This window comes from Dendropsophus ebraccatus, chromosome 2, assembly GCF_027789765.1.
Source record: "Dendropsophus ebraccatus isolate aDenEbr1 chromosome 2, aDenEbr1.pat, whole genome shotgun sequence".
NCBI classification, from domain to species: Eukaryota; Metazoa; Chordata; class Amphibia; order Anura; family Hylidae; genus Dendropsophus; species Dendropsophus ebraccatus.
In genome coordinates this window covers 198,579,334-198,606,240 of record NC_091455.1, presented here as the reverse complement: position 1 = coordinate 198,606,240, position 26,907 = coordinate 198,579,334, and the positions used below count along the sequence as shown (strand labels likewise).

Sequence of the window (26,907 nt, the reverse complement as noted above, 5' to 3'; positions counted from 1 at the left end):
GCGCTGATCTTGTAGATTCGTGTAGTCATTTGTTTACAGACCCAATTACATGGCTAGGTAATCAAGTTGTATTGATTTCATAAATCAGCACTCCTTTAAACAGCCTTTAAACAGTTACATGGCTAGGTGATGGTGTGGCGAGGGCTGCCCTATCACACAGGGTAATATGGGCCTTTTAAGCCAATAATGACCCTGTGTAATATGACTATTAAATGAGAAGACCAGCTAAGATGACACATCGGCTGCAGGCAGGGGGGGTGCGGTAGGTAATAAAGTAGCTTGCCCGTTCTGTGCCCCATAGCACTGCATTAATGCACACCGGCTGCCGGGCTCTTGGATCTTCTGCAATGTTGGGACCCTGGTTGGAGATGCCCGCCAGTCAGTGATTGGGTTAGGATATCGCTGCAGACCCCTAACGTTGAGTCACAACACCAGAACAAGGGAGAAACTGGAGCTCAGCAGCAGTCAGTAAGCCTGTGATGTAGTGCTGCGGGGGCAAGGGCTGGGTAAGTCAACCTTCTTTATGTTCCCGCGCCCTCCTCCTGCAGCTGATATTTTTAATTTTAATTTGGGTTCCCCTTTAAGTGTGAGAAAAATCTATCTGAGGTCTCTCTGCCCTCCCTATCCTTCCTCTTAGCATCAGAGATAGTTGCAGGGAGGGGGACAGAATTGCACACAGTAGATCAGAATATGGTGAGTTGGGAGAGCAATCAAGGAGGGCAGCTCTCTCAGGCTGTAAATATAGAGGAAAGCAGATACAAGGCAATCTGCAGAGCAGAGTCACATGGGCATCATAGAAGTGTAGAGCACATTTTATTGCTGTGTAGGCTCTGACAGTGACAGGCTACCTTTAAACATCAGTTATTAAATTTTATATAATTTTGCACCATTATAGTTCATCTGACTATGAGAGCCCATCACTTTGCACACATGAATGATCAGCACCAGAGAGGAACTTCTAACATCTCATAATTTCTTTTAAGGATGAACTTCTCAGCAAAAAGAAAAAAGAAAAGAAGAAGAAAGCTGGAGGAAAATCTGTGGAAGAAGTGAAATCAAATCTCCTAGAAAAAACTGACCGGTAAGGTCCCGGGTTCATAACATCAAACATGGCAGCTCTTCTGTTGGGTTTTGTGTCTGAAGTTTCTTTCTCTAAGCTTTACAATAAAGAGGAAGTAACTTAAACTTAGGAAATTTTAGAAATTTATATCTGTGGGGGTCTGAATGCTGAAATAAAGGGACGAGTTGCTGCGCTGAATGCTGTGCCCCTTCAGCTGTGATCAGCTTTGCTCTGTTCACTTTAAAGCAGAATGGTGTATTGATCGATAATCTGTGTTGGTACACCACTCTGCTTGCTTATTCAAGGAGAGCTGAGCCATAAGTGTCTGTCATCAGGACACCCCTCCAAACCAGCATTGTTGGCGGAGAATCAGGCTGTATCGTCATGTTTGATTATTACAGCAATGCTTATTTATTCTAAGGATTGCAGCTTGAATTTTACATGGAATATTTCTACTGTCCTGGGTGACAGATCACTGATCTCAGGGAGACCAGCCAAAGATAACTGTCGTCAGCCGGCTAAAACACTCAATTCTAGGTGCATTGCTTACTGGGATATATGTCTATGCAAAAAAAAAGCCAGTGGAGCCTGCCTCATTTAAGAGTCTCAAAACACAGGACTAGCCAGATATCCCTCCGGGAAGGACCCAGCCGAGGGGTGGCTCCTGTAGGGAAACCACCAAAACCACCATATTAAGTGGGCCCTATAAGTCAATGTAATGACAAAGGAAAAACCAAGGGCAGGTATCCAAGGAAGCTGTTTAAATCTGTACTGAGACAGTCTGCCGGAGATTCGTACTCCGTTCCGGAACAAAATGCGTAAATGCTGCGTAGTGACAATGGCAAGAATTTGCGTCAGAGAGCTGCTTTTCATATCCTTCCCATAATTCCCAAGGTAGCATGAATGGCTTAGAACAGTGTTTCTCTAGTGCTCCCAACAGGTCATAATTTGAGGATATCCCATACAAAGAACAACTGAGATAATATATCACTGGTGAAATACTAAGAAAATCTTCAAAACATGACCTGTTGGGGGCACATGAGGACTGGAATTGAGAAACACTGGTCTAGAAGTCTCCACACGTCTTTGGTAGAGATTAATACAACTTGAGTATGTTTCAGTCCAATAGTTGGGAATTTTATTACTGGTGGCTGAAGAAATTGAATGCAGCCCTAGGGAGTCCAGGAATACAGCCTATGGCTATATCTGTTTTCCCGGACTGTCTCCAACTTCTTCATCAATCGGATGCCAAACAATTTTACTTCAGCATGCTCCAGTTGTGTTAATCTTTAGGCTGACATTTTCCTCAAGGAGAAATATTACCTACAATGATGGCCCTCTCTACAGCCTGCCAGCACCTGGCTCTGTGCCAATGAGGGGCAATAACCCCAAAACCTTTAATCTGCCATTCACTAATCGGTAATCTCTCCTGGAGTGCTGTCTGGCTTGGCCAAAACCCCAAGTAATGTGTAAGGCTTCTTAACGCAGTGAAAACTAACTAGGGTCAGAGCTGCTTTGCATATCCTTCACCAAAACACATGACTTATGGTGCGTTTACACAGAGAGATTTATCTGACAGATTTTGGAAGCCAAAGCCAGGAATGGATTTGGAAAGAGGAAAGATCTCATTTTTTTCTTTATGACCTGCTCCCTGTTTATAGTCTGTGCCTGGCTTTGGCTTAAAAAAATCTGTCAGATAAATCTATTTGTGTGAACGCACCATAAGTCGCTATGGAGTCATAAATATGCAAAAAAGGTCCGCAGAGCCTCAGTTACGAGTCTTATAACACGGGAATAGCCACATTTCCCTCCAGGGAAGGGCCTAAAAAAGGGATGGCTCCTGTGCGGAGACCACTAAAAACCACTGTATTAAGTAACTCCTTACTCACTCACGAGTCTAATGATTTGACCAGGGAAATACCAAAACCAGGTAGCCATCCACCGACAACTGTTTCTGGTTGTTGCCCCTCATCAGTGTGGAGCAGGGCTCTGGCTAGGTTGGAGCAATGCCTAGTAGACCAATAGCAAACCGCTATGGAGCTGTTGTCTTTTAAATCTTTCAAAATGTATCAATGTATGTAGTAACCCCCGGTGCTGTCCGATATGGATTTCAAGATACTTTTGTAGTGGACGATAATGAATGTTTACGATGAAAGCTTCCACCAGATACATTTTTGCTTTGTTCTCCGCCTCATCCCATAAAGTTGGTGACGTACTAGCCATGGTTGGCGGATGGACAGCATGGTGGGTAATGGCATTCGGTGTCCGGAAAGATAAAACCATTTTTCCTATTGACTTTTAGAGAGAATTAAAGCATTTTTGAATAGTTCACCCAGCAGGGGCAGGCGCTGGATCAATGGAAAGAGGAGATCAGAGGCCGGCCTGCCTGTTTTCTATTCTGGTGACATCAGCCTGTAATGCTTCACTGAACCGCTGATGACATTAATGTTGTTTTAAGACATTGGCTTGTTTGTACAGCTTTCCAAACTAGTTATTTCAGTATTGATTTTAAGGCCTTTCTATAATGACTTGTTGAGACTTTTGGTTAGAACGTCCTACTAATAAACAAATGCCGGATGGCCCGAATCATGTCTGCGAATGAACGAGGGTTCTGGGATAACGTTTGGCTCTTAAGTGGTTTTTATGTATTTGGGGTGCAATGTCCGTCAAACCATTCAAAGGGAAATGATGGAAGTCTACGTGATAAGAATACCAGACAGGAGTGACAGAAGCCATAGGACGGGTGTACAGAGATAGTCATGGCTGTAAGGAAGATTATCACATTTCCTGTAAAGACGGGTGGGACTGTATTGCAGCCACAATATTATGGTCTCATTGAAGACACCCACATATAAATGCACTTTTGCAGCCACGTTTATTGGACTACAGTGCTGGAGTGGCGTGTGGTGAACATAATAAAGATTCCATACTTACCAGTCCCCATTCCCCCGCAGTGCCACATTGCCACTCCTGGACCCTATGACTACCTGCTACATACAACTTGTACGCCAAAAGCAAATTCTACACAGGTGCCATCTAACCTACTCACCTGTAGACAGCCGCAATGTGTATGTAAGAGATATTGAAGAAAAACAAAAACATAGCTTTCACTTAAAGGGAAACTATCAGCAGGTTAGACAAATCTAACCTGCTGATATGTCCCTATTGCGCTGGAGGCGCTGAGGAGAAAGGTATGTCTCTTAACTTCATCCTTGGCGCTGTTCCTGTACATTTACTCCTCTGTCCGGTAAGACAGGAGCACTGCCTGCTCCTAGCTAGCCCGCTACATTGATTATTATTCGAAGAGGCGGGCTGGCCCAGGTTGGATTGGCGCTATGGGGGCGGGGCAGTGCTCCAATCAGTCTTACCGGTTAATGACTAACTGCACATGATCGGCGCTGAGGATGAAGGTAAGAGACATAGATTCATCGCCGGCGTCTCATGCACAATAGGTACATATGAGCAGGTTAGAGCTGCTGATAGTCTCCCTATTAATAAAAAATTTCATTTCAAAAGTTATGATTTCTGGGGGTTTCAAGAGACCCCCCCCCCCCCCCCACTGATCACATGATGTGCACATTGAGACAGCCGGAGCAGGGTGTGCTTAGCATACACTTCTCCCAGCGGCGGTCTCTGACGTCAAAAGTTTTTTGAAGCAACGTATGAATTCCCTATGATACAGCAGGTAAACCAGGAGCATGTTTAAATAATTTTAATTGAAAAGTTCTATGTCCAAAATATAGCTTTTCCATACTTATGCACCCCTGGGGCTTTTGCGACTCCATTACAGAATGTTGATGTGTTGTGTCCAGTAGCAGTGGTCACACATGCTCAGTATCTCAGTCCTATCTTCAGGATTCTCTAGCATGTGGATACTGGAGTTACTGGTATTTCTACTATTAGACAGACCAGCTAAAAATTTCCTTCCTTGATCTTGAAACATTTTTTTTTCTTTGTCTTTTTTTAAAGGGACTTTGAAAAACCACAGTGGCGGGATTTGCTCCCTTTTAAGCTGGGCATCTGGTTCTATCTCACGGTCCGATCCCTGCCGCAGCTCTTCCAGGTAAGCATGCTCCTCGGTGTCATTGGCCGTCGAGCACTCGCTTACTTTAATGCCTGCCTTTTTCCACCCTCTGTAATAGGAAGGTTGTGAAGATTAAACAAGCTGCATTCTTGTGGGTGTTCCTCTGTGTTACCGCCTTGCTTTCTTGCATTTTGAGATTTGATGTCTAAGGTTTCTTAGATCTATTTTTTTCCATCTATAAAAAGCACCGGTTCCATTGTGAATTATATGCATTAGGTTCAATAGACGTTGGCAGCTGTCATTCTGGTAGTTATATTCTTCATATGAAAACACTGATGATATGGCGCTGTAATAATTCTCACAACAGGTAATAACATGCTGTCCAGATGCAGTCAACATCCGCGCTATCCGTGATAGATCTGTCAGCGGAGGCTGATACCAGCGATGCCGATACTTCCATAAGAATGCAACTTGCTTTGCCTCTTGCAATACAGATGATATAAGAAACGTATAAATGTCTTGGTGAGGCTGAACTATGACGAATAGCTTCCATCCAGATGTAAAAACAGGGATTTATCATACAGTATAAGCTTGCATCCAAATAACATCTATTTAGTAAGCCTTATAAATCCTTGCTATTTTATTTTTTTTTACATCTTGACTAGAGCTTTATGTTGTGGTCCCTGCTTTCCATCGTAAGGAAAGGAAGTGCACTCTGAATAGTGGTGGTCTGATTAACTATGCATGCATTCTACACGCCCCTCCAAAAAAATACACACACACATATACATACATATGTGTGTGTGTGTGTGTATATATATATATATATATATATATATATATATATATATATATATATATATATATATATATGTATTTTTATTATTATTTTCTATTTTATTTTGCTATATAAAATAGGCCAGTAGTCTGCACTATTGTGTCCAGTAAAATTAGGCTGGGTTTACACTAAGTTTTTGCAATCCGTTTTTTTGCACAAAACTGATGCAATTGTGTGCATCCGTTTTGAGCAGTTTTTCCATTGACTTTTATTGTAAGAAAAAGGGATTAAAACGCATCAGTTTTTCTAACGTACAAGAAAAGTAGTACACCACATTTTTGTGTACGTTAAAAAAGGAGGCTTTTGTGTTTTGTTTTTTTTTTTGTTTTTTTTTTATTGTCGATGGTAAAACGGATCAAAACTTATGCATCCGCTTTTCAATTCCTTTAAAAAACGGATGAAAAAAAATGTGAACCCAGCCACAATCATGTTGCAAACTGTTTTTAGTGGGAAGCAGATTTGTGGTAGACAGCAGAATCCGCTTTTAGCATCCATATTTAACATATACATTTTTATCATCATCAAGAGTGTGAAACATATACATTAAAGTCACACTGTTGCTTAAAAAAGAAATCACCAGGGGTTGTAATCGCAAGCAGTTTTGCAATATACTTTATTTTAAGTTTTGTATGTTTAAATCAACATTATATAGAGAGATGAGTGAATCGCTCATCTAAATGAAACAAAGTACTTTGTTTGATCTGCGCTCCGCTCATCAAGCCGCTGGCCTGTCAGCGCTTCTCCACTCCCTGCCGCTCCTCCCAGGATGTTGGAAAAAGCTGAATCCATTCCTGGGAAACTTCTCCCAGTTTCACCTCTAATTATGTACATGGCCTCTAGATGTCGCCCCGTTCTCCCGTCCCGCTGCCGCTTCCTGGTCTGAGCTGCTGCTTGAGACGTGATGTGACGAGGCAGGACTCTGCTTCAACCACTTAGTTGCTCAGCTGCCTGGAGAGGTGACGTCTCAAGCCGCAGCTCAGACCAGGCAGCGGGACGGGAGAACGAGGTGCTGGAACCGGGGAGGTAAGTGACTAGTGGCCTCTATTTCCACCCCTTCCCCGGCCATACAAAATAACCCCAGCCCGGAGTACCTCTTTAAAGTCTTTGCTACAGGTCTTTGCTACACTTGTAAACCCAGCCTTCAGCCCAATGCACATCACATTCTTACTGTATGTTAGGTAGTAGGATACTTTCAGTTCAATAAAGGGACATTATGGAGATTTTTTTTTTTTTTTTTTTTTTTTTTTAAAGCGTAACTGTCATTTCAGGGCCATTTTTTTGAAAACATTAAATATCAACAGTTCAAGCGATTTTAAGAAACTCTGTAATAGGTTTTATGTACTAAAAGAGTTTCCTTCTGGACTGAAAAAGCAATCTCCCAGCCTCCCCCCTCACATCAGAAGCTGCAGGATTTCTGTCTCCATTATGTGGCTATGGAGAGGGGAGGGGCTGTTAGGAGTGACTGAGCACGGAGCAGTCCTGCAAAGCCCAACACCCTGCAATCTTCTCTCAGTAAGTTCACAGATAAGCACTGACCTTTCTGACCCCAGAATCCTGCGGTTTAGGTGCCCAGAGAGTCTACAAACAGCTGACCTTCATGTCACCTCTTCCTGCTCCCTCATCTCCATCAGCCCCTCCCCCCTTCATAGGCTTACAATGGAGAGAGCAGAGCCCGTCTTCACTGGCTTCTCTGTAATGAAGACGTGTTTGCCTGATAATGCACAGATAAGAAGTCAGGGGGGGGAGGCTGGGAGATTGCTTCTTGAGTACAGAAGGAGGCTTTTTTGGCTGATAAAACCTATTACAGAGTTTCTTAAAATCGCTTATACTACTGATTTCTGCAATAAAAAAAAAAAAGAAAAATGACAGTTACGCTTTAAACTAAATGTGCTCTGGGTGCAGTTAAATAGTTATAAAACTAGTACTAAACCCTTTGGCTCTTCCACCCTCTGCTGCCATCTGTGTAATCCCACAAGGACCTTCATACTAACCCAGTCAGTGGCGGCAGCGGTGAGTGGGAAGGTCCTTGTATGACACAGACACAAGAAGTGCAGCACAGCATGGCGGTCGGAGTGTGAGAAGGGTTAGTATAATCTCTGAATACTAGAATTGTCAAAAGTTTAAATTATACTAAAACGTTAAGAGGCTGTATTACTATGCAGTTGCACCGATTTGTGTTTACAGATGAGCGAACCTCAAGCACTTGGGTGCCTGGAAAACATGGATATAGCCATAGGCCATATGCTGTATCCATGTTTTCCAGGACTCCCTAGGGCTGCATCCATCAATTACAGCCACCGATGATCAAGAGCAGAGGGTTTGGATGAAACAGAGTCTTTGAGGGTCGCCCTTCTCTACTCGTAACATGGTACATAGGGGGGTCCTCCGAGCATCTACTGCATAGTACTATAGTCCCCTGATCATATGGACATCCTGGCTGCCAGATAACAAGTGGGAGAGTATATGACTTTGATCTCTAACATGTAACCCTTTGCATGTTGCGATCAAAGTGTAAAAATAAAATTATATGACTCCTGGAAAGTTTAGAGACCAAAAAAAATTTTTTTTTTTTTTTTTTTGTTTAACAATTTGGCTAAAAATCTGTAAACTTTTCTGCAGCCTGTTTAGTGTATGTCGCCAAACACATTTTCAGATTATATGCTTTCTTTTTCAAGCATTAGATGTGTGTGCAGTAAGATGACTAGTAGAGGTTTCCTTACAGTAAGCCCCTGCCTCGGCCAGGTTGTGTAAGAATGCGATGACCACCTCTTGTCCTTGTGACCCTTACTTTTATTGCCGACATACCAAGCATGCTGAGCCTATATCTCTGGGCTGTAATACTCGCCGTAACTCAGGATCTGCACACGCTGGGCCCCTGCATCTTAGGAAGCCGAGGAGACACCAGCTGTTTTCCAGGTTGTGCGCTGGAAAAATATTTTCGCCCCTACTGCCGGAGATTCACGGGTTGTGCCGAGGACATGCGGCCTGTAGGAAAGGCAGCTGGTTTGTGATAGTCACACATTTCAGCAGTGAGACCCCAACCAATCCAAAACTTCTTTTTTACTATTAGGCTATGTTCACATTATGTAAGAGACTGGACGTTCTGTGACCCGGCCGGTCTCTGAAAAGATCATCTATGCCGGTACTGCAGTATGGGCCGTATGATCTTTGCAGCCGTAGAGTTCTAATGCGGGCGCATCAGAACTCCCCACTACACGCTATGGAGCGAGTGGCTGGATCTGCTCGCTCAATAGTGTGCACCGACAGTTTTTCTGCAGCCGCTATTTAATGAAAAGCGGCCTCAGAAAACTGACATGTCAGTTGTTTGCGTCACCGCGTGAGGTCCCGGCCGGAGCGTATTTTATGTGTATACGCTCCAGCCGGGATCCCATTGGCAGCAAAGGCATGTATATTTGTAGTTTTATGTTATAAAATCCAGTGTTTTCACTCTGGCCACTAAGCCCAATAATAAGCTGCCACTTTTTGTTCTGTAGAGAACCTTTCAATGGTCTCCTTCTTATTATTACATGCAGGATTATAATGAAGGGTAAAGCAAATGTATAGATAAGATACTATCAGGCCATTCATGATGGATGATGGTGACAGCTCATCTTCCCCCTGTGCAATGACATCTGCAGAGGTCACAAAGCATGCCTAGAAATCTTGCCCATAGAAGTCGCATGGATTCACCCAGCCATGTTACCTATGCCCAAGTAGCTGCTGTAAAGACAAAAAACAAAAGGTGCAACAGCAACCCACAGGTGTAAGGGCTTACCGTATATACTTCTCCCAGCGTACACACGGTAAACACCTGCTCTGTAGATATTAAAAGTTTAATAATATAATTTATCTATGACATCTATGACTCTGTTCACACTGCAGATTGCACGCTGCTTGTGGCTTAAAGGGGTTGCCCAGTGAAAAATATTTTCTTTCAAATCAACTGGTGTCAGAAAGTTATATAGGTTTGTAATTTACTTCTATTTAAAAATCTCGAGTCTTCCCATAGTTATAAAGTGTTGTATGTCCTGCAGGAAGTGTTATTTATATTCAGAAACGGTGCTCTCTGCTGACATCTCTGGCAGAGTCAGGAACTGTCCAGAGCAGCAGCAGATTCCCATAGAAAACCTCTCCTGCTCTGGACAGTTCCTGACTCAGCCAGAGATGTCAGCAGAGAGCACTGTTTCTGAATATAAATAACACTTCCTGCAGGACATACAACACTTTATAACTATGGGAAGACTCGAGATTTTTAAATAGAAGTAAATTACAAATCTATATAACTTTCTGACACCAGTTGATTTGAAAGAAAATATTTTTTCCCTGGACAACCCCTTTAAGTAAAGAAAAAAACAAAAGGTGCAACAGCAACCCACAGGTGTAAGGGCTTACCATGCTGTTGCACTTTGTTTTTTGTCTGTACTTAAGGCACAAGCAGCGTGCAAAATTTCCCTTCTTTTCCTGTTGAATGTGGGGGGTGTGGCTACTGTGGGGCGTGTGGCTACCTCCTGTTGGCCTGCACTCCACCCATGTCCCAAGGCTATAAAAGAGATCAATTGGCTCCTATCTGCCCAGTTGTAGGCTTATTCAGCCCAGGAGAGGCCATTGCTAGTGGGAAAATGGGACCATGTCTCTGAGGACGCCTTAACGTGGAGACATGGTACACTCTGTTTGATCAAATAGTTTGCTAAGATCCTCAATTTTCTAAAAAAATAAAAAATAAAAAAATTTATATTATAATTTTTAATATCTACAGAGCAGGTGTCTACTGTATGTACGCTGGGAGAAGTATATACGGTAGGCCCTTGCACCTGTGGGTTGCTGCTGCACCTTTTGTTTTTTTGTCTGTACTTAAGCCACAAGCAGTGTGCAACCTGCAGTGTGAACAGAGTCATAGATGTGCTGCCAAAATTTCCCTTTTTTTCCAGCTTCTGTAAAGCATGTCTCTAAATGCTGTTGAGGCGTAGTATTCGGGGTATTTCATCTACACCTTATTATCCCTATATTCTATACCGTATCACTGCAGTAATAATCTATTGTCTGGTTTAGGTGAACTAGATGGGGAGTTCAGCCTTGCAGCATGTCGGTAAAGGTGCGTTGTCGACAACCGAATGTTAGTTTTCTCTGATCACAAAACCTATCGATTTGTTTTTTCTGGTGTTAATGGAAGTGGGGATGATTTATAACCAACGTCTTAGTGGCGGCTGTATCTGATATTCTCTTAATTCACAATTACACAGGATGCAAAGCAGTTCTACACAGAATACAACGAGAAGAAAATGAAGGAAAAAGAAGAAGCCGAAGCCCAGGCGGAGCTGGAATCCTTGATCAGTAAGTTGGCCCATGTTGTCTCTATTGGCGTCATGATGGGGGGGGGGGGGGTCTGTGCTCCCCCTGATGTTACACAGGAGATGGGGCAGAACTGCACTGGGAAGTGAAGAGTTAAAGGAGGAGATGTGTTTTTATCAGCTGGGACTGTTTGCCATGTGTGGTCATATCCCATGCAGATGCTGCCCTTACAGGACCTGTCACTACTACTCCAGATCAGGATGTTATATAGGGATTATAATTTATGGTCTTGTAATATTTTTTTTTTTTTGTAAATCAAGATTTATTGACAGTTTTTCACAACAGAACAAGCAAAGAGGAGATAGGATACTCCTGCACAGAGAAGATATCAGCCTATAAATAAGTAAGGAGAGAATGAACAAATAAGTAAAATAGACAAAGTGCAAGGAGAAGCCAGGTAGCTAGGCTTGTACGTTCCCCATAAAGAGGCAGTCAGGAGGTAACAAGTCCTCCAACAAACAGCATAGGCAAAGAAATGTCGCCGAAACGTAGCGAAACAGATGCTAGTGTGAAGGGTCACCTAGTGACCTAATAGAGATACATAAGCTATAACAATAACAGGCAAATATATTTGCAAGAACACAGAGATAGAAAAAAAAGAAAAATATATAGGAAGTGAAGAAAGAACAAGAAAGAAAGAAAAGAGAAAGAAAAGAGGGGAAAGAAGGGAGGGCGGGGGGGATGGGGAAGGGAGGAGCGGGGAGGAACCCCCGCCTAAACTCCCCCCAGAGTGTCAGGAGTACATATAGATTGCCAAAAGAGGGCTGCTACGCCAGCCATCGTGCCAGAGAGGCGTCTGCCTTAAAAGTGAGCCATGGGAGCCAGGTACGCTCCACCTTCTTGCTGCGGCCCTGCTCCTCCGCTGTCAAAGACTCCATTCGGTAAATAAAGTCCATCTCGAGAACCCACTCAGCAACGGAAGGTGCTACCGTGGACTTCCAGTGTCTAGGGATGACAGTTCTAGCCGCCGTCAGAAAGTGGCGCAGCAAACCCTTCTTGGCAGCAGAGGAGGGGCCAGGCACCAGGGAAAGCAAGGCCAAGGCAGGAGAGGGGGCCACATCCTTATCTGTAACTACATTATAGATCTCGAAGACCGCTTCCCAAAAGGGTCGCAGCGTGGGGCAATCCCACCAAATATGAAGCATAGATCCCACAGCAGTCATGCAGCGCCAGCACGTATCAGGAACGTTTGGGTATACCTTATGGAGCAGAGAGGGGCATCGGTACCATCGCGTTAGAATTTTAAAATTCTTCTCCTGAGCATGGCAGGCCAAAGGCCATTTATGCGTGAGAGTGAATACTTTCATCAGGTCTGGCTCAGAGAGTGTAACACCGAGTTCCCGTTCCCAGGCCGAGATGTAAGGCAGGACCTGGTCTGCATCTTTAGCCAGTAGGAGGCGATATAATTGGGAGATGGCTCTCTCCGGAGGTGACTGTTGCAGGAGCAGAGATTCTAGCTCAGTTTGTTCAGTGATACGAATGCCTCCCGGAAAGTGTCGGGCCAAATATGCCTTTAACTGTTCGTACTCCAACCAGGGCAGCTTCCTCCCCGGGCAGAGATCCTGTAACTCCTCTAATGGCTGGATCACAGCTGCTGACCCCAGAACCTGGCTGATCCTGGCGCCCTCCGAGGCCGACCAAAGCAAAAAGGTGGGTCGGTCACAGGCCGGTGGGAAGGCCGGGTCTCCAAATAGGGGGCTCATAAGCCCCGGGCGGCGTGAGAGGTTGTAAAGTGGGAGGAGCCGGTCCCAAGCCTGTAAAAAGTATCTAGTAATCGGGGGAAAAGAAGCCAGCGGAGGGCGATGTACAGGGAATATCCAGGGCAAGGACCGAAGAGGTACAGGGGACAGCGCCCCTTCAACCGCAACCCACTGTTTATCAGAAGCTCTATGAAACCAGTCAACTAGGCGCAGCAATATACAGGCCTTGCTATACAAGGAAAAATCGGGGAGGCCGGCTCCGCCGTTCTGTTTAGTCCGCGTAAGCGTTTTGTACTTAATGCGCGGGCGCACTGAGCCCCAGACAAACCTGCGAAAGAGGGTTTGTAATTGTTTCAGAAAAATGCTCGGGATGCAAACCGGTAGGGCCTGAAAAAGATACAGGAATCTAGGGAGGACATCCATCTTAAGGACATTAATCCTACCAAACCAGGAGAGGCAGGCACGGTTATAGTTTGATAAGTCTGTTTTCGTACGGGCCAACAGGGGGGGGAAATTGAGAGAGAATAAGGAAGTCAGGTCCGTGGGGACCCACACCCCTAGGTACTTGAGGGCTCGAGATTGCCACTTAAAGGAGACTGAGTAGCGTAGTTGACGCACCAGGGTAGCCGGGAGGGAGACATTTAAGGCTTCGGTCTTTGAATAATTCACCTTGAAGTTGCTAACTTGGCCATACAGATCAAATTCTCTGAGGACCGCAGGAATGGACACAGCTGGATCGGATACATAGAGTAACAGGTCGTCCGCATAGAGCGCCGCCTTATAATGAGAGCCTCCCAGACGGATACCCGAAATGTCCGGAGATGCCCGCAAGGCCACCGCCAAATGTTCCATGGCTAAAACATAGAGCAGCGGGGACAGCGGGCAGCCCTGTCGAGTCCCATTTGCGATCGACAAAGGAGTCGATAAGAGGCCATTGACTTTAACCCTAGCTGTGGGGCCATTATACAGAGCCATAATTTTGCCCAGCATCTCCTCCCCCAGGCCAACCTGCCCCAGCGTTGCCCGCAAGAATGCCCAGTGGACGTGGTCTTGTAATATTAAAGGTTCTGCCATAACCATATTTCATGCTATAAAATGCTGATCAAAGGGGTCCGTTACTTAAAGATACTGACTGGCCATAAAATGGCTTGCTGTAAAAGCGGAAATCAAAATCTTATTGGTAAGAGAGCCATTGTGCTTTAGAGGGGTATTCAGTCCCCAGTGTAAAAAATAAGCTTGGGGGGTGGGGGTGGGGGAGGAGGAGCGCGATTCACTGATCTCCTGATCTTGTCTCCTCTTCCTGCCAGCGATCGGCAGGTTCAGCTTTTCTTTAAAGCAGGATGAAGAGAGATGGATCAGGAGACCGGGCACGGGTGAATGGAAGCTGCAGGGGGACCAGGGCTTGATAAGTATTTTTTTTTTTTTTAAATTCCTTTTCCCAGTGCAGCAGCATATTAAAGGAGAACTCCAGGGAAATGTAAAAAGTCTGGGCCGGCAGGGTCGGGTGGGGGCACATAATAATGAAGCCAAGCTTACCTGTCCCTGTGCTCCACAGCCCAGCGTCACCGCTCAGTGACCCCAGCCAGCGTCCTGCAGCTCCTGGCCCTGTGACACAATGTCCCAGCACAGAAATGCTGTGCCTGAGACGGGACACCTCTGCAGTCACTGACTGGCTGAGCGGGGAGTTCCTGCCGGGACATGGCGGTGCATGAGGCCAGGAGAATCAAGAGACCGGCGGGGATGGGTCCATGAGTGGTGGCGCTGCCAGGGCACAGGGATGGGTAAGCATCCCTGCCTGAAATTTTTATATTTCCCCAGAGTTCTCCTTTAATTTTTACACTACAGATAGAATACCCCTCTAAGTGTTCACATATCACACATTTTCAGCTCCTCCGACTGACAAGGTAAGAAAAATAAGGTTCTACTTTTCTTTTCTTTCTAGGAATGGTTCCACTTTTGTTCATGGCCAGTGTCTGGTATTGCACCGACACCATTGTACGTTACTGTAGTGTCTGTCATGTGATGTATGTAGCGACTCTGTAATTAAAGACACAGATTTGAACTATCCCTGAACCTTAGATAGAGGTGAACAGGCGCTTTAAATAGAAGCCATGTGATTGATTTCTTTCATTTGCTTTATGTTTGCAGAGGAGAAGAAGCCAAAAGTGAAAAAGCCGAAATCAGAATTTCCTGTCTATTCAGCTACCGACTCTAATTTTGGTGCTTACATCCCGTCATATGATCAGGGCGTCAGCATCGAGGACATTGAGGATCAAATGGACGACTGGTTGGATAATCGGAATAAAACACAGAAAAAGAAGGTACGTGGAAAAAGCTTTTGTTAGCAAAGTAGATCTGTGGCTGTTCTGTATATCTGGGGTGTATTATGGAATATAATCAGTATAGCCCATACAGCTCCTATAAATGTTTGCACACTTCAAAGAGGGTTTTCGACATAGAAAATTATGGCTTCCAGAAACAGCGCCTTTCCTGTCCTCCGTTTGGGCGTGAGTTTTGCAGCTTAGTTCCATTGAAGTGAATGGAGTTGAGTTGCAATACCAAACACAACCTGAGGACAGGGGTGGCGCTGTTTTTACAAGTAAGTATCTGTGCTTTTTCTAATCCTGGATAATCCCTCCATAGAGGATGAGCCTGCTCTCCTGCAGTGTGTCTGTGTGTTGGTCACTACATGATACATACATGATATACAGATTGAAATGGTATATAGAATATATAATGCACAAAACACATGTAAGGCCACAACCCCTTTAAACATATATTTAAAGACTTTGCTCTGTTTTAGTAAATACATGCATCCCCCATTAAATGGAAATCCTATAGCATCTTTTCAATGACCGTTTACTAGTGTTGAGCGGACGTGCCGTACTTTTCATTTTTGGAAGTGTTACCTTAAAGCTCAGCATTTTAACCCTTAGACGACCCAGGGCGTATAGTTACGCCATGGAAGTCTGTCCCCAGACGACCTAGGGCGTAACTGTACGCCCTGGGTGTTTCTCACGCTATGAAGCGTGCTCCGGAGCGGAGCGCGCTTCATAGCAGGTGGGGGCCGGCTGCAATCAGCAGCCGGGACCTCACCGGCAATGACACGCTGCAGCGATCGCGCTGCCGCGTGTCATTAACTCCTTAATGACAGGGGCGTTTAAGTGTGAGTGACAGGGGGAATCCCCTGTCACTTACCGATCGGGACCCCCGCAGTGTGACTGCGGGGGTCCCGATCGGTAAAACGGGCCGCCGGAGCTCTCTCACCTGCCTCCGTGCGGTCCGATCGGCGCTCTGGTCACTGAGCCTGCACAGGCAGGCTCAATGAGCAGAGCGCCGATAACACTGATCAATGCTATGCCTATGGCATAGCATTCATCAGTGTAAAAATCCAAGTACTGTATGTACAAGTCCCCCAAAGGGACTTCAAATGTGTAAAAAAAAAAAAGTTAAAAACACTAACACACTACCCCAAAACCCCTCCCCCAATAAAAGTCTAAATCACCCCCCTTTCCCATTATATAAATAAAACATATAAAAATAAATAAATAGATAAACATATAATATACCGTAGCGTGCGTAATTGTCCGATCTATTAAAATATAACAAGCGTCATTGTGACCGGTAAACGGCGTACACGAAAAGAGGGGAAAAAGTGCGCGGATTACCGATTTTATGTTACATTATATATATAAAAAAATTAATAAAAAGTGATCAAAACGTCCGATCTTCACAAATATGGTATTAATAAAAACTAGAGATCATGGCGGAAAAAATGACACCCCATACAGCCCCGTAGGTGAAAAAATAAAACCTTTATAAGCGTCACAATAGTCCCATTTTATTTATAATTAATTGCCAAAAAAAAGGATTTCATTTAAAAAAATATATATAACATTAGAGAATCTGTGTAACCTGCATATGGTTGTGTTCGTACTGACCTATAGAGTAATGGTATCATGTCTCTTTTACCATATAGTGCATTACGTAGACACAGGAACCCCCCAAACGTTACCATATTGCATTCTTTTTTGCGATTTCACCAATTTATATCTTCATAAATATTATATTTGGAATTCCATCATACATGTTATGGTAAAATGAATGACGCCATTACAAAGTACAACTATTCCTGTAACAAATAAGCCCTTACATGGCCTGTAGATAAAAAACTGAAAGTGCTGGAGCTCTTAGAAGGGGAGGAGGGAAAAACGGAAACACTAAGATCAAAATTTGCGCGGTCCACTGGGTCATTTTGGGCCTGGTCCTCAAAGGGTTAAGAGTTGGATGCCACCTTAGGGAGTCCTGGAAAACTTACATATGGCCATAGGGTGGTATTACATAGAACGATTTTTCTGTGATTAACGATCTCAAACGACTGCTATGACAAACTATCTTAAATCGTTCCGTTCACCCTATTACACAGGACGATGATCGTTACTTATGGCCGTTTTTGCATTTGTCCTTTCCTGGCTGATAGACCAGAGAACGACTGGACGATGTGTTATTAATCCAAACGATGTTCAAATGATTTGTGAACGATCAACGATAAAAATAGGTCCATATTCTATCCAACCCGATTTCTCGTTGGTCAGTTAATCGTTGCCTGCTATTACACAAAATTATCGTTTAAATCCGAACAACCTAACGATTGTTTGAACGAGAATCGGCCAGTGTTATACGGCCCATAGTCTGTATTCATGTTTTCCTGGCAGCCCTAGGGAAACATCCAAGTTCTCCAGATGCAGGGAGTCAAATGCTGAGTGTTCAGATGCGTTGGATCCCACCAGTGCATCGCATGTATATTTAAACATGATTGATCAATATTGCCGTCTTCACCACTTCTCTGACCATGACAGCCTCTTCTTAAAGAGCCAATTTTCTATATCCGTTCTCTGCCCTAAAAGGCATATTGCCCTGTTGATAAGGGGTACTCCATTGATAAAATAATATTTTAAAAATAATTGGTGTTAAAAATTTTTAAAGAAAACTTAGGGGGGGGGAAAAACCTCTAATAAAGTCTTTCTATACTTATCAGTTGTTGTGTACCCCTGGGGAAGTCATGTAGTTCTTTCCAGTGCTCTCTGCTGCCACCTCTGTCTGTGTCTGGAACTGTACAGAGCTGTAGCAAATCCCCAAAGAAAAAACTGGACAGTTTCCAACATGGGCAGAGGTGGCAGCAGAGGGCACCATGTCTGATTGAAAAGAACTGAAAAAGAATACAGAATCTTTATGGGACAGTGTTTAAAAAAAATAAAAAATAATATATATAATTTATTATGACTAATATTATTATTACTAATATTATTTTATTAATTATTTTAATTTATTTTTAATTTATTATAATTATTTTAATCATTTTATTATAATCTTATTATCATTGTTATTATGTTATTATAATTTTATTATTTAATAATAATAATAAATAAATAATTATAATAATGATTAATAATATTTTTATTTAGTATCCTACTTTTTCAACATTTACTTTTATGATTTTGTCATCACATTTGCTTTTTGGTTGAAATAAGTCATGTGTAAAGGTAAAGGCTTTATTCACATTGTGGTTCAGCTTTCAAGCTTATACTAGGAAAGTCTCCATACACCTTACTGACATGACGGGTAAGGTTTTATTTGACACACACATGCATACGTATGGTCGCCTTTCATAAAGCGATTCTCTCATCTACTTCTGTGTATGGAATTGCTCAGCAGCCTAGTAATAGAACTGGGAAGTCACACAAAGTATATATAGTCTTCCAGGAGACAATGTCTTCGATGCTGTTGTAAATTAAAGGGGCACACCATCTGATTTTATACAAGCTGATACAGGTTATGAGAGTTGGCTGAAACCTTTCAGAGGGGATTTGGTTACCGCCGGTAATCCATTCACTTCATAAACATCTAGGTGTGACTATAGCCGTGTGTCAGGGCTGGTCACCTGTAGGCTGCCGTCTGCATATACAGTGGATGACATTGGAGATGCTTGCAGTAGCTTATGTGTAACCTCGCAGGATGTAACTAGTGCCGTCTGTTTCCTGTCTGACATCTCTGGACTGGGGACCGTCCTGTCACATTACCCGACGCGCTTTTATCTCTCACCTTGCCTGTTTTCCTGTTACCAAATAACCGTTCTTATAATCAACACTAAGGGGGAGATTTATCAAAGGGTGTAAAATTTAGACTGGTGCAAACTACCCACAGCAACCAATCACAGTTCAGCTTTAGGCAGTGCTCAAAGGAAGGCTGAGCTGTGAATGGTTGCTGTGGGCAGTTTGCACCAGTCTAAATTTTACACCCTTTGATAAATCCCCCCCTAAGAGCTCATCTACCATGGGGAGATCGCTCTGTTCAAATTTTACGGGAGGAATTTCAAGCTGAAATAAGAGCGGATTCCTCTTCAATTCCTCACCTTTTCCTTAGTGTGTACATACCCTGACACAGTGCGCTCTCTGCTGCCACCTCTGTCCGTGTCAGGGACTGTCCAGAGCACCAGCAAATATCCACAGAGAACTACTTCTTCTCTGGACAGTTCCTGACATGGATGGAGGTGGCAGCAGAGAGCACTGGGTCCGGCTGGAAAGAATACACCACTTCCTGCAGGACATACAGCAGCTGATAAGTACTGGGAGACTTGACATTTTTAATACAAGCAATTTATCTGTAAAACTTTAACACTACTTGATTTAAATTTTTTTCCCACCCTTAGTACCCCTTTAAATTTTCTTGCTGATCTAGTGCAACATAAACTATTAGAGAATATTCTAAAGGGCCTTGTGCATATGTTTTATTTGATGTATCAGCCATAGTGATTTCTATTTCCCCACTGAAATGATTTTTTTAAATAGATCCATTAATCACCTGGCTGGACTCAATGTGTGTTGTAAAAAAAAAAAAAAAAAACATTTCCATAAAGCAAAAGTGATGACGTATAATCACACATTAGGTTCTTGTTTTAGAAATATTTGAAGTTTCCAGGCTCTACAAGTTTTTTACTCCATTTTTGTAGTGTTTTTCCGTATTCTGGGCATGTTTTTGTTGTGATTTACAAAATTTCGGACAACTGCAATTTTATATTAATTTGTGCAGGCGCATTAAAATAGCACAATTTTTCTGCAATTTCAGTAAAGTTACGTCAGAAGTGCAGCAAAATGCAGTGTTTAAACACAGCTTTGGGGGAGGTATATAGTTACTATATATCCTGATAGTAGCAGCATACAGGAGTGGGTATACGGGCATATGTGGGTAAGGAGGAGGGCTCTTTAAGCTGCCAGAAGGGATCTGATAGGTGGTGATGTCATCCTATAGTTCATGGAAAGTCAGCTGACCCAGGACAGACCATTAGCTTAGACACCTAGCCATGTCATTTTCTGGTGGTCTGACTACTGGTCACATGATACAGCTACAGTAATGTAATTTATTAATGCAGCTGTGCTGGGATGAAACAGATGGCACTGTACCAGTGAAGGTGAGTTTGCATGATATGGGCAAGAAGAAAAATTCTGCTGCTTCAGGGTGCCTTCACACGTACTGTATCGCTGCTTATTTCTCGCACAACACTCGCATTAAACTCACATGAAAGTAGCTGCGTTTTTGGGGGTGTTGAACTCTCCTGTGAAAATCATATGAAAATCAAAATTCGCATGTAAAAATCGCACCAAACACGCAGTGAGAATACACATACATTGACTTGATAGCAATCAGTATCGCTGTGGATTCATGTGCGAGAAACCCACAGCGATATGGTACGTGCGAAGGCACCCTTAAGGGTATGTTCACACTGTTAAATCAGGCGGAATTCCGCAGCAGAGCGGAGGCACACAAGGCTTCCCATTAACACACCGAGACAGACTGTATTGCTGCGGAATTCCGTCTGATTTACTTAGTGTGAACATACCCTTAAAAGCAGTGGACGTTTTTTGTTTTTCTCTGAAGTCAAAAAGAAACAACTTTTTAAATAGTCTTCATTACATGCCTTCTACCATTCAGTTAGATGGGGTTTTTGCTCTCACACTGTTAGCAACAGCATGCAGGTGGTAGGGGGGTTAGCTCAGCTAGTAGACCTGGAAAAGAAACCCTGGGGGACAGCTCCAGGTAGAGAGTAGAGACAATGCAGTCTGTAGTGGAGAATCACTCGGACTGTGTACAGAGAAAATAGAGCGCACAAGCTGTGGAAGCCAAAGTCAGCACAATTTTTAATAGATTTATAGAGAAAATGTTCCCCCCCCCCCCCCCCCCACAATAGGTCAAAAACAAGAATTGAAACACAGAAGCGTTCATAGCCTTAAAATTAAACATGAAGAAAAGTAGATGGGATGTAACTAGTAAGCCAGTGGTGCAGATTGTACTTAATGGACGGCCCTGTCACCTGTATTTTACTGTCTTTGAGAGAGACTTCTGGTTTTCCTGTGAATTTGTCAAGTCATAGTAATTGGGGAGGGAAGGGGGATCCTGATTTATTCAGACACCACAAACTTTCCTCAGATTTAATAACCTGCTACTTTTAATCCTGACTACACGCCTCTGTGTCATGAAGGGGAGTTGAGGGACACGTCTGCGCTGATCGCCGTATTAAGGCTTATGCTGAGACATTTCTATTATTCCCTTAGGGAAGAGCTTGGTTCCTTAATTGCACGGATCACTTTAACCATGAGCTCATCCCGTTTTATGGCAGGACAGGTTACCATGCCAATTCAGTTTTTTTTTTTTTTTTTGTTCCCTGCTATGTTTTTTATGACTTGTGCTACTTAATCTTTGCTTCCACTCTGAAATCGGAGACTCTGTACAGTTGTAGCTATCATAGAATTGCTCTTAAAGTCAATCTCCACTTTTTTATTATTATGGTTTTTTATGCTAAATTCTGCACTGATCAATTTCCTATTTTACTTTTATAGTTAGAGTATATAATTTTGTTTTTTATACAAAGCTCCAAACCCCCTGCATGCATCTAAATAAAATAAAAACTAAAAGGAGCCACTAGGAGGAGCTCTAGAGCTTATTGCATACTATTAAATTCTCTTAGCTCTACCTAGCATTTATTAAACACCCAGACCTGGACCAATTAAAACTTTTGAGATCTCTGTGACCTATCAGGTTTTTTTGTGATAGTAAAACTTCTCTAGTTGTATTAGTTTTGTGAATACATAAACTTTTTTAAAAATTTTAAAAAAAAAGTTCAAATAGGAAATAACAAGCTAGAATTGCTCTAGTTTATTGTACCCTTTCATCTGTGTTTGGGGTCTCGCAGTGATTTCCAATGTCTAGCTTCATTATTTTCATTCCTAGAAGGAGTTTAAACAAGGGGCCTTTTGCATATCACTCATCTTCCTTTAATTTCGGCATTGTAGTGACCCCCCTAACCTGCTCTTCTTTTTCCCTATTTTCAGAAGATTAGCTCTTTTGTCAAGCTCACATTACCAATTGTTCCCTTGATCTTCCAGCATCGTCTTTACCGTATACAAGCAGTCCTCTGTCTTCCATCAATCACTATCTGATTATTCCGAATTCCTCCATGTCCTCTTTTGAAGGTTCACTTTTTTTTTTCATTGCGTAATTAAATTTTATTTTCTGTATTGCTGTTTATATAGAAGTTGTAAATCCACGTAACGTTCTATGAAGGGATATTTACCTGTTGGACGTGTCGGCTCCTGTTCAGACAGGACGACGTGCATTAGATCATTCGTCAGGTCTCTCGATAATAGTCCGCTTGCTACAAGTGGTTTTTAAAACACTTTATTTTCATGAATAAAGTCTTTTAGTGAAGTCAAAAACTTTCTGGTAATGCATATTCTTTACATAGTTTTGTATTATTAATCATAATGGGGGATTTTCTCTTCAAGCAGCCAATTTCCTTACCTCTAACAATGCATGGAAAAGTGAAATGGCCTTAATATAGAATCTGTGTGTTTCTATAGCAACAGACTACAAACAAACCCTGTGTAGTCTGATCTTGCAGTTATACTTTCATCTTGCACGTCTGTCATCTTCCTGACTTAGGAGGAATCCGACACTGCTATCTCCAATTTTGCCTCACTTGGTTGAGATTTACAAAACCACATCTACTTTTTGGTACTGTAAATACTATGGAAATTCTGTGCATAACCCCTGCAGTGTTTCTGCCACATGTTCAGATCAACTGGTGTCAGAAAGCTATATAGATTCGTAATTTACTTCTATTTAAAAATTTGAAATCTTCTCATACTTATCAGCTGCCGTATGTCCCGCAGGAAATGTTGTTTTTCTTTTCAGTCTGACACAGAAGTAAATAACTAATCTATATACCTTCCTGAAACTAGTTTATTTGAAAGTAAAAGATTTTTGCTGGATAACCCCTTTAAAGATTACCTGTCAGTAAAATAAATAAATTTCTGACATGTCAAAAGTTCTTCTGATCAGGGTTTGAGGGGTCGGACCCTGAACAATCAGCAGAATGAGCGCACAACAGCAACAACTGCAATGCGTTACCCTCTTCTCCCCCTTTCTGTCTGTGGCCTGTACAGACCCCATAGACATGCATTGAAAGTCGATCTAGGTCACATGGAGCCGGGAGTAAAGTCGTTAAACAGACTTTTCCCGACTTGTTCTGACTACTCAGACCTTGACCAATAAAAACTTTTGATGTCTCTCTGACATACCAAAAGTTTTTGTAATGACAGTACCCATTCAAATGCTGATTCCACCATACACATGCATACTCTGCTAGTGTTAAAGGTCTTCCTCCAATATTTACCACCTTGGGAGGATCGGGAGCCAACAATACATATTAGTCACCTTGGAGAGTTCATCCAATAATTGACTGTGTGTGACCAACCCGAAACTCAGTAACACATAATAGAGGCCACTTTTCCATCTCTAATTTCATTATATATCCACAATGTTGTGTGTATATATAGTAAAGTTTGGGTGTGTTACAGTGAAATAGTTAAGTTGCAATGACTTGTGTTACACAACATGTTCTGTCTTCTTATTAGTGATCCATTGTGGTTTAGTTATTAAAGCCAATTGTCAAAAATGCCTTAGAGAGACTCCATATACGCCTCCTATCTCGGAGCACTCAGGATAGGCCATCAATATTAGATCAGCAGGGGTCCGACTTTCAGCGCCCCCCATGATTAGTGGTTTAAAGGGGTTGAGCACTGCGACCTCTTGTTTTCTTCTCGTTCTTGCATTGCTGTACTGGTACAAGTTATTGAAAAAGATAGCACTGCTGCTGCTGGTGTTTATACGTAAGGCACCCCCAACCATTGAAACAAACACTGTTAAAGGGCACTCGCTTTTTATATGACATTGACATCAGGTTCACACCCTTACCTTTCATGACACCCTCCCAATGCTATGCAACTCTTCCGTGGCCTAGTTTTTATAGTGTAACGAAGCCTCTCTCGTGATTTATTTTGAAAGCCTCCTCAGTTAATGTTCCCGGGACTGGACTGAGCCATTCTTCATTGTAATAATAGCTGCCTAATAAGTTAAAGCCTCTTATAACCTTTCCTGGTGTTCAGCCCCTCCTGGTGACTGATGAGTAAATGGTTAATGATTGTGAACTGTGAGACAGTCCAGATCAAATACTCTTTGAACAAAACCTTCAAAGTGTGTCACAGGAATTAGATGTTGAAATCTGAAGGATTTAGTGGCCTTGGAACTCCTTTAAGAGAACTACTTGATAAAGCACCGAGGCTCCTTGTACACAGATGTCTCGATGTCCTGTTGTACTGGCAGCCGGGCCCGGTGGCCTTCAAGGTTACGGCTCATGTATTGTAGTGTTAGCACACACGCCAAACAGTATGCTATTTCTGACTCTGGGTCCACGTGCATTTGTGCTTGTTCTCATAGACAAGTGTTATCCCGACCTGTGGCTCACCATCTGTTGTGCAACTACAACTCCCGTCATGCCCTGACAGCTACAGATGTCAGAGCTTTATAGAAGTTGTATTTTTTTTTCTGCCGCTTGAGAGAGACAAGTGAAGACAGACACCTACACACTAACAATCATTAATGCCTATTATACTACAGCTAATGTTGGGTAAAAGCTACATATATCGCCATGCACGTTTTTCACAGATTCCAACTCTCCAAAAAGCAGGTAAAAAAAAAAAAAATCACACTCAATTTGCTGGAGAATGTGCATTGGACTGAACAGACTAGGAGATGATTTATAAAGTACACCAGTATAGATGGCGTGTTAAGGGAAAAGAGGTTACTGATGCTCTGGTTTTACAGGGTACCGTGTGAACAGGAAGGGAAAACAGCAGCAGGATCAAAGCAAGGAAAAGGTTCCACTAAGCATTGTGCCGCGACTGTTGCTGCTAAGAAGCTAAAGGGAGGGGGAGATTACATTGCAGCACTGTGGACCTACAGCAGTAGTTTCATTGGTACTTGCACAAGGCAGGGCTGCCCTGAGTTTAATTGGTGGTGAAAGATGAGCAGGAAGCCTTGATTTATCTTTTAGGAACAGTGTGTATCATCAGGTTGCAGGTGCACACCCCAGACTCTCATGCTCATGTTTTCCCCCTCTCCACATACTACATTCTAAGCCCCACCCCACTACTTTGTCCTGCTCTGTTACTGCAGACAGATTTCCCCTGACAACAGTCATTGGACAGCAGATTGCAAGGAAAGGAAGTTACCTAATGGCCAAGACTTTAGTATGTTTTTTCAGGGATAAGAGATAATTTAAGCTAATGGGTTGATTTACAAATATGTTACTGATCACATTTATGGGAATCTACAGTGACCACTAAAGTGTGTGTGAGAGGGGGGGTTTATCAGGAAAGTAATGGCTCCTTTTTATTATCTTTCTGTCAACAAGCTTTTTTATTTTATATTCTCAAAAGCGAAACAATGAAGCATTTCAAGGGACATTTCAGTTTGGTTACACTGATACAAAATATACAGGAGGTAACAAAGTAGTCATAGAAATATAAATTCCTGAGATAATCCTCCCTTCCTTATGGAGACTAGGAGGAATAAAAGAAAGATGGGGGGGGGGCTCCTTTATTATAATAATACTTCATAATAATAAATATTATAATAATTATTATTATTAGATAATTAATAATAATGATAAATAATAATAATGATAAATAATAATAATCAGCCTACATCATCCTTTCCCATTTTTTTTTATTGAAATCCTTGCCATTTCTATGCTCAGGAGTCCAGTGGGTGGTCCCAGGTATTGATTGACAGCCTTTTCTGTATGATTGTATGCAGGAGTAGTCATTGTTTACTGGTTAGGACTGCTCACTGGTCCCTAATCTCAGAATAAGTAGAGTTTTTATATAATAAAATTCATGTTATATTGATTATCAGTCTACTCACCTCCTCCTCCTCTATAGCATAATGCTGGCAGACCAGGCTGCATATTCAGTGTGATAGGTTTCCTTTAAGGGTGACCTTAAAATGAGGCACAATTATTTATTTATTTATTTTTTAATCTATAAAAAATCTCAATATTTAAATTGCAATAAACTCTTCTTGAAAGAGGTTTTTGTTGTGAACCTGTAATACATCCGCTGCATAGAGCCGCACATAGACAAAGGCGAGCACAGGTAATAGCCAGGCCTGAACAGATGGCGATTAAACGTTGCTGATTCTCCAATCGCTGTCCCAGCCATGTTCCTCCCTGTAACTGTGTCCATTATGTGTGTTTTATTTTCTTATAATTGTAGCAGGGACATGATATGAATTTTTATTCTTCGGGCGGCCCTGGCACTGCTGAACTTCCATTTAGTATTCAGTATGGAGATTCGAGGGGAGAGCTTGGACCCTTTTTATTTGATGCGGAATGTGAATGCTAGTGAAGCTCCGACAGCTGTCCACTCCCCATGTGGTGTCCTCCATTGCACTGCTGTACAGATGAATTCTTTTCCCAATGTTTCAGTAATATTGGACGCACATGTTTCCAGGCGACAAAGCAGGATTCTTATGTATTCAT

The 26,907-nt window shown here is 42.6% G+C and overlaps 1 protein-coding gene across 1 annotated transcript in view; it reads left to right on the top strand.

Annotated features, from left to right (window-relative positions):
• The window catches only part of DNAJC1 (DnaJ heat shock protein family (Hsp40) member C1), a 93,993-nt gene that overhangs the window by 41,365 nt on the left and 25,721 nt on the right, over positions 1-26,907 (top strand). The window contains exons 5-8 of the mRNA XM_069960528.1: positions 984-1,081; positions 5,030-5,123; positions 11,163-11,253; positions 15,120-15,292. Of these exons, the coding sequence (XP_069816629.1) occupies positions 984-1,081; positions 5,030-5,123; positions 11,163-11,253; positions 15,120-15,292 (456 nt within the window). The remainder of the gene's footprint in view (positions 1-983; positions 1,082-5,029; positions 5,124-11,162; positions 11,254-15,119; positions 15,293-26,907) is intronic.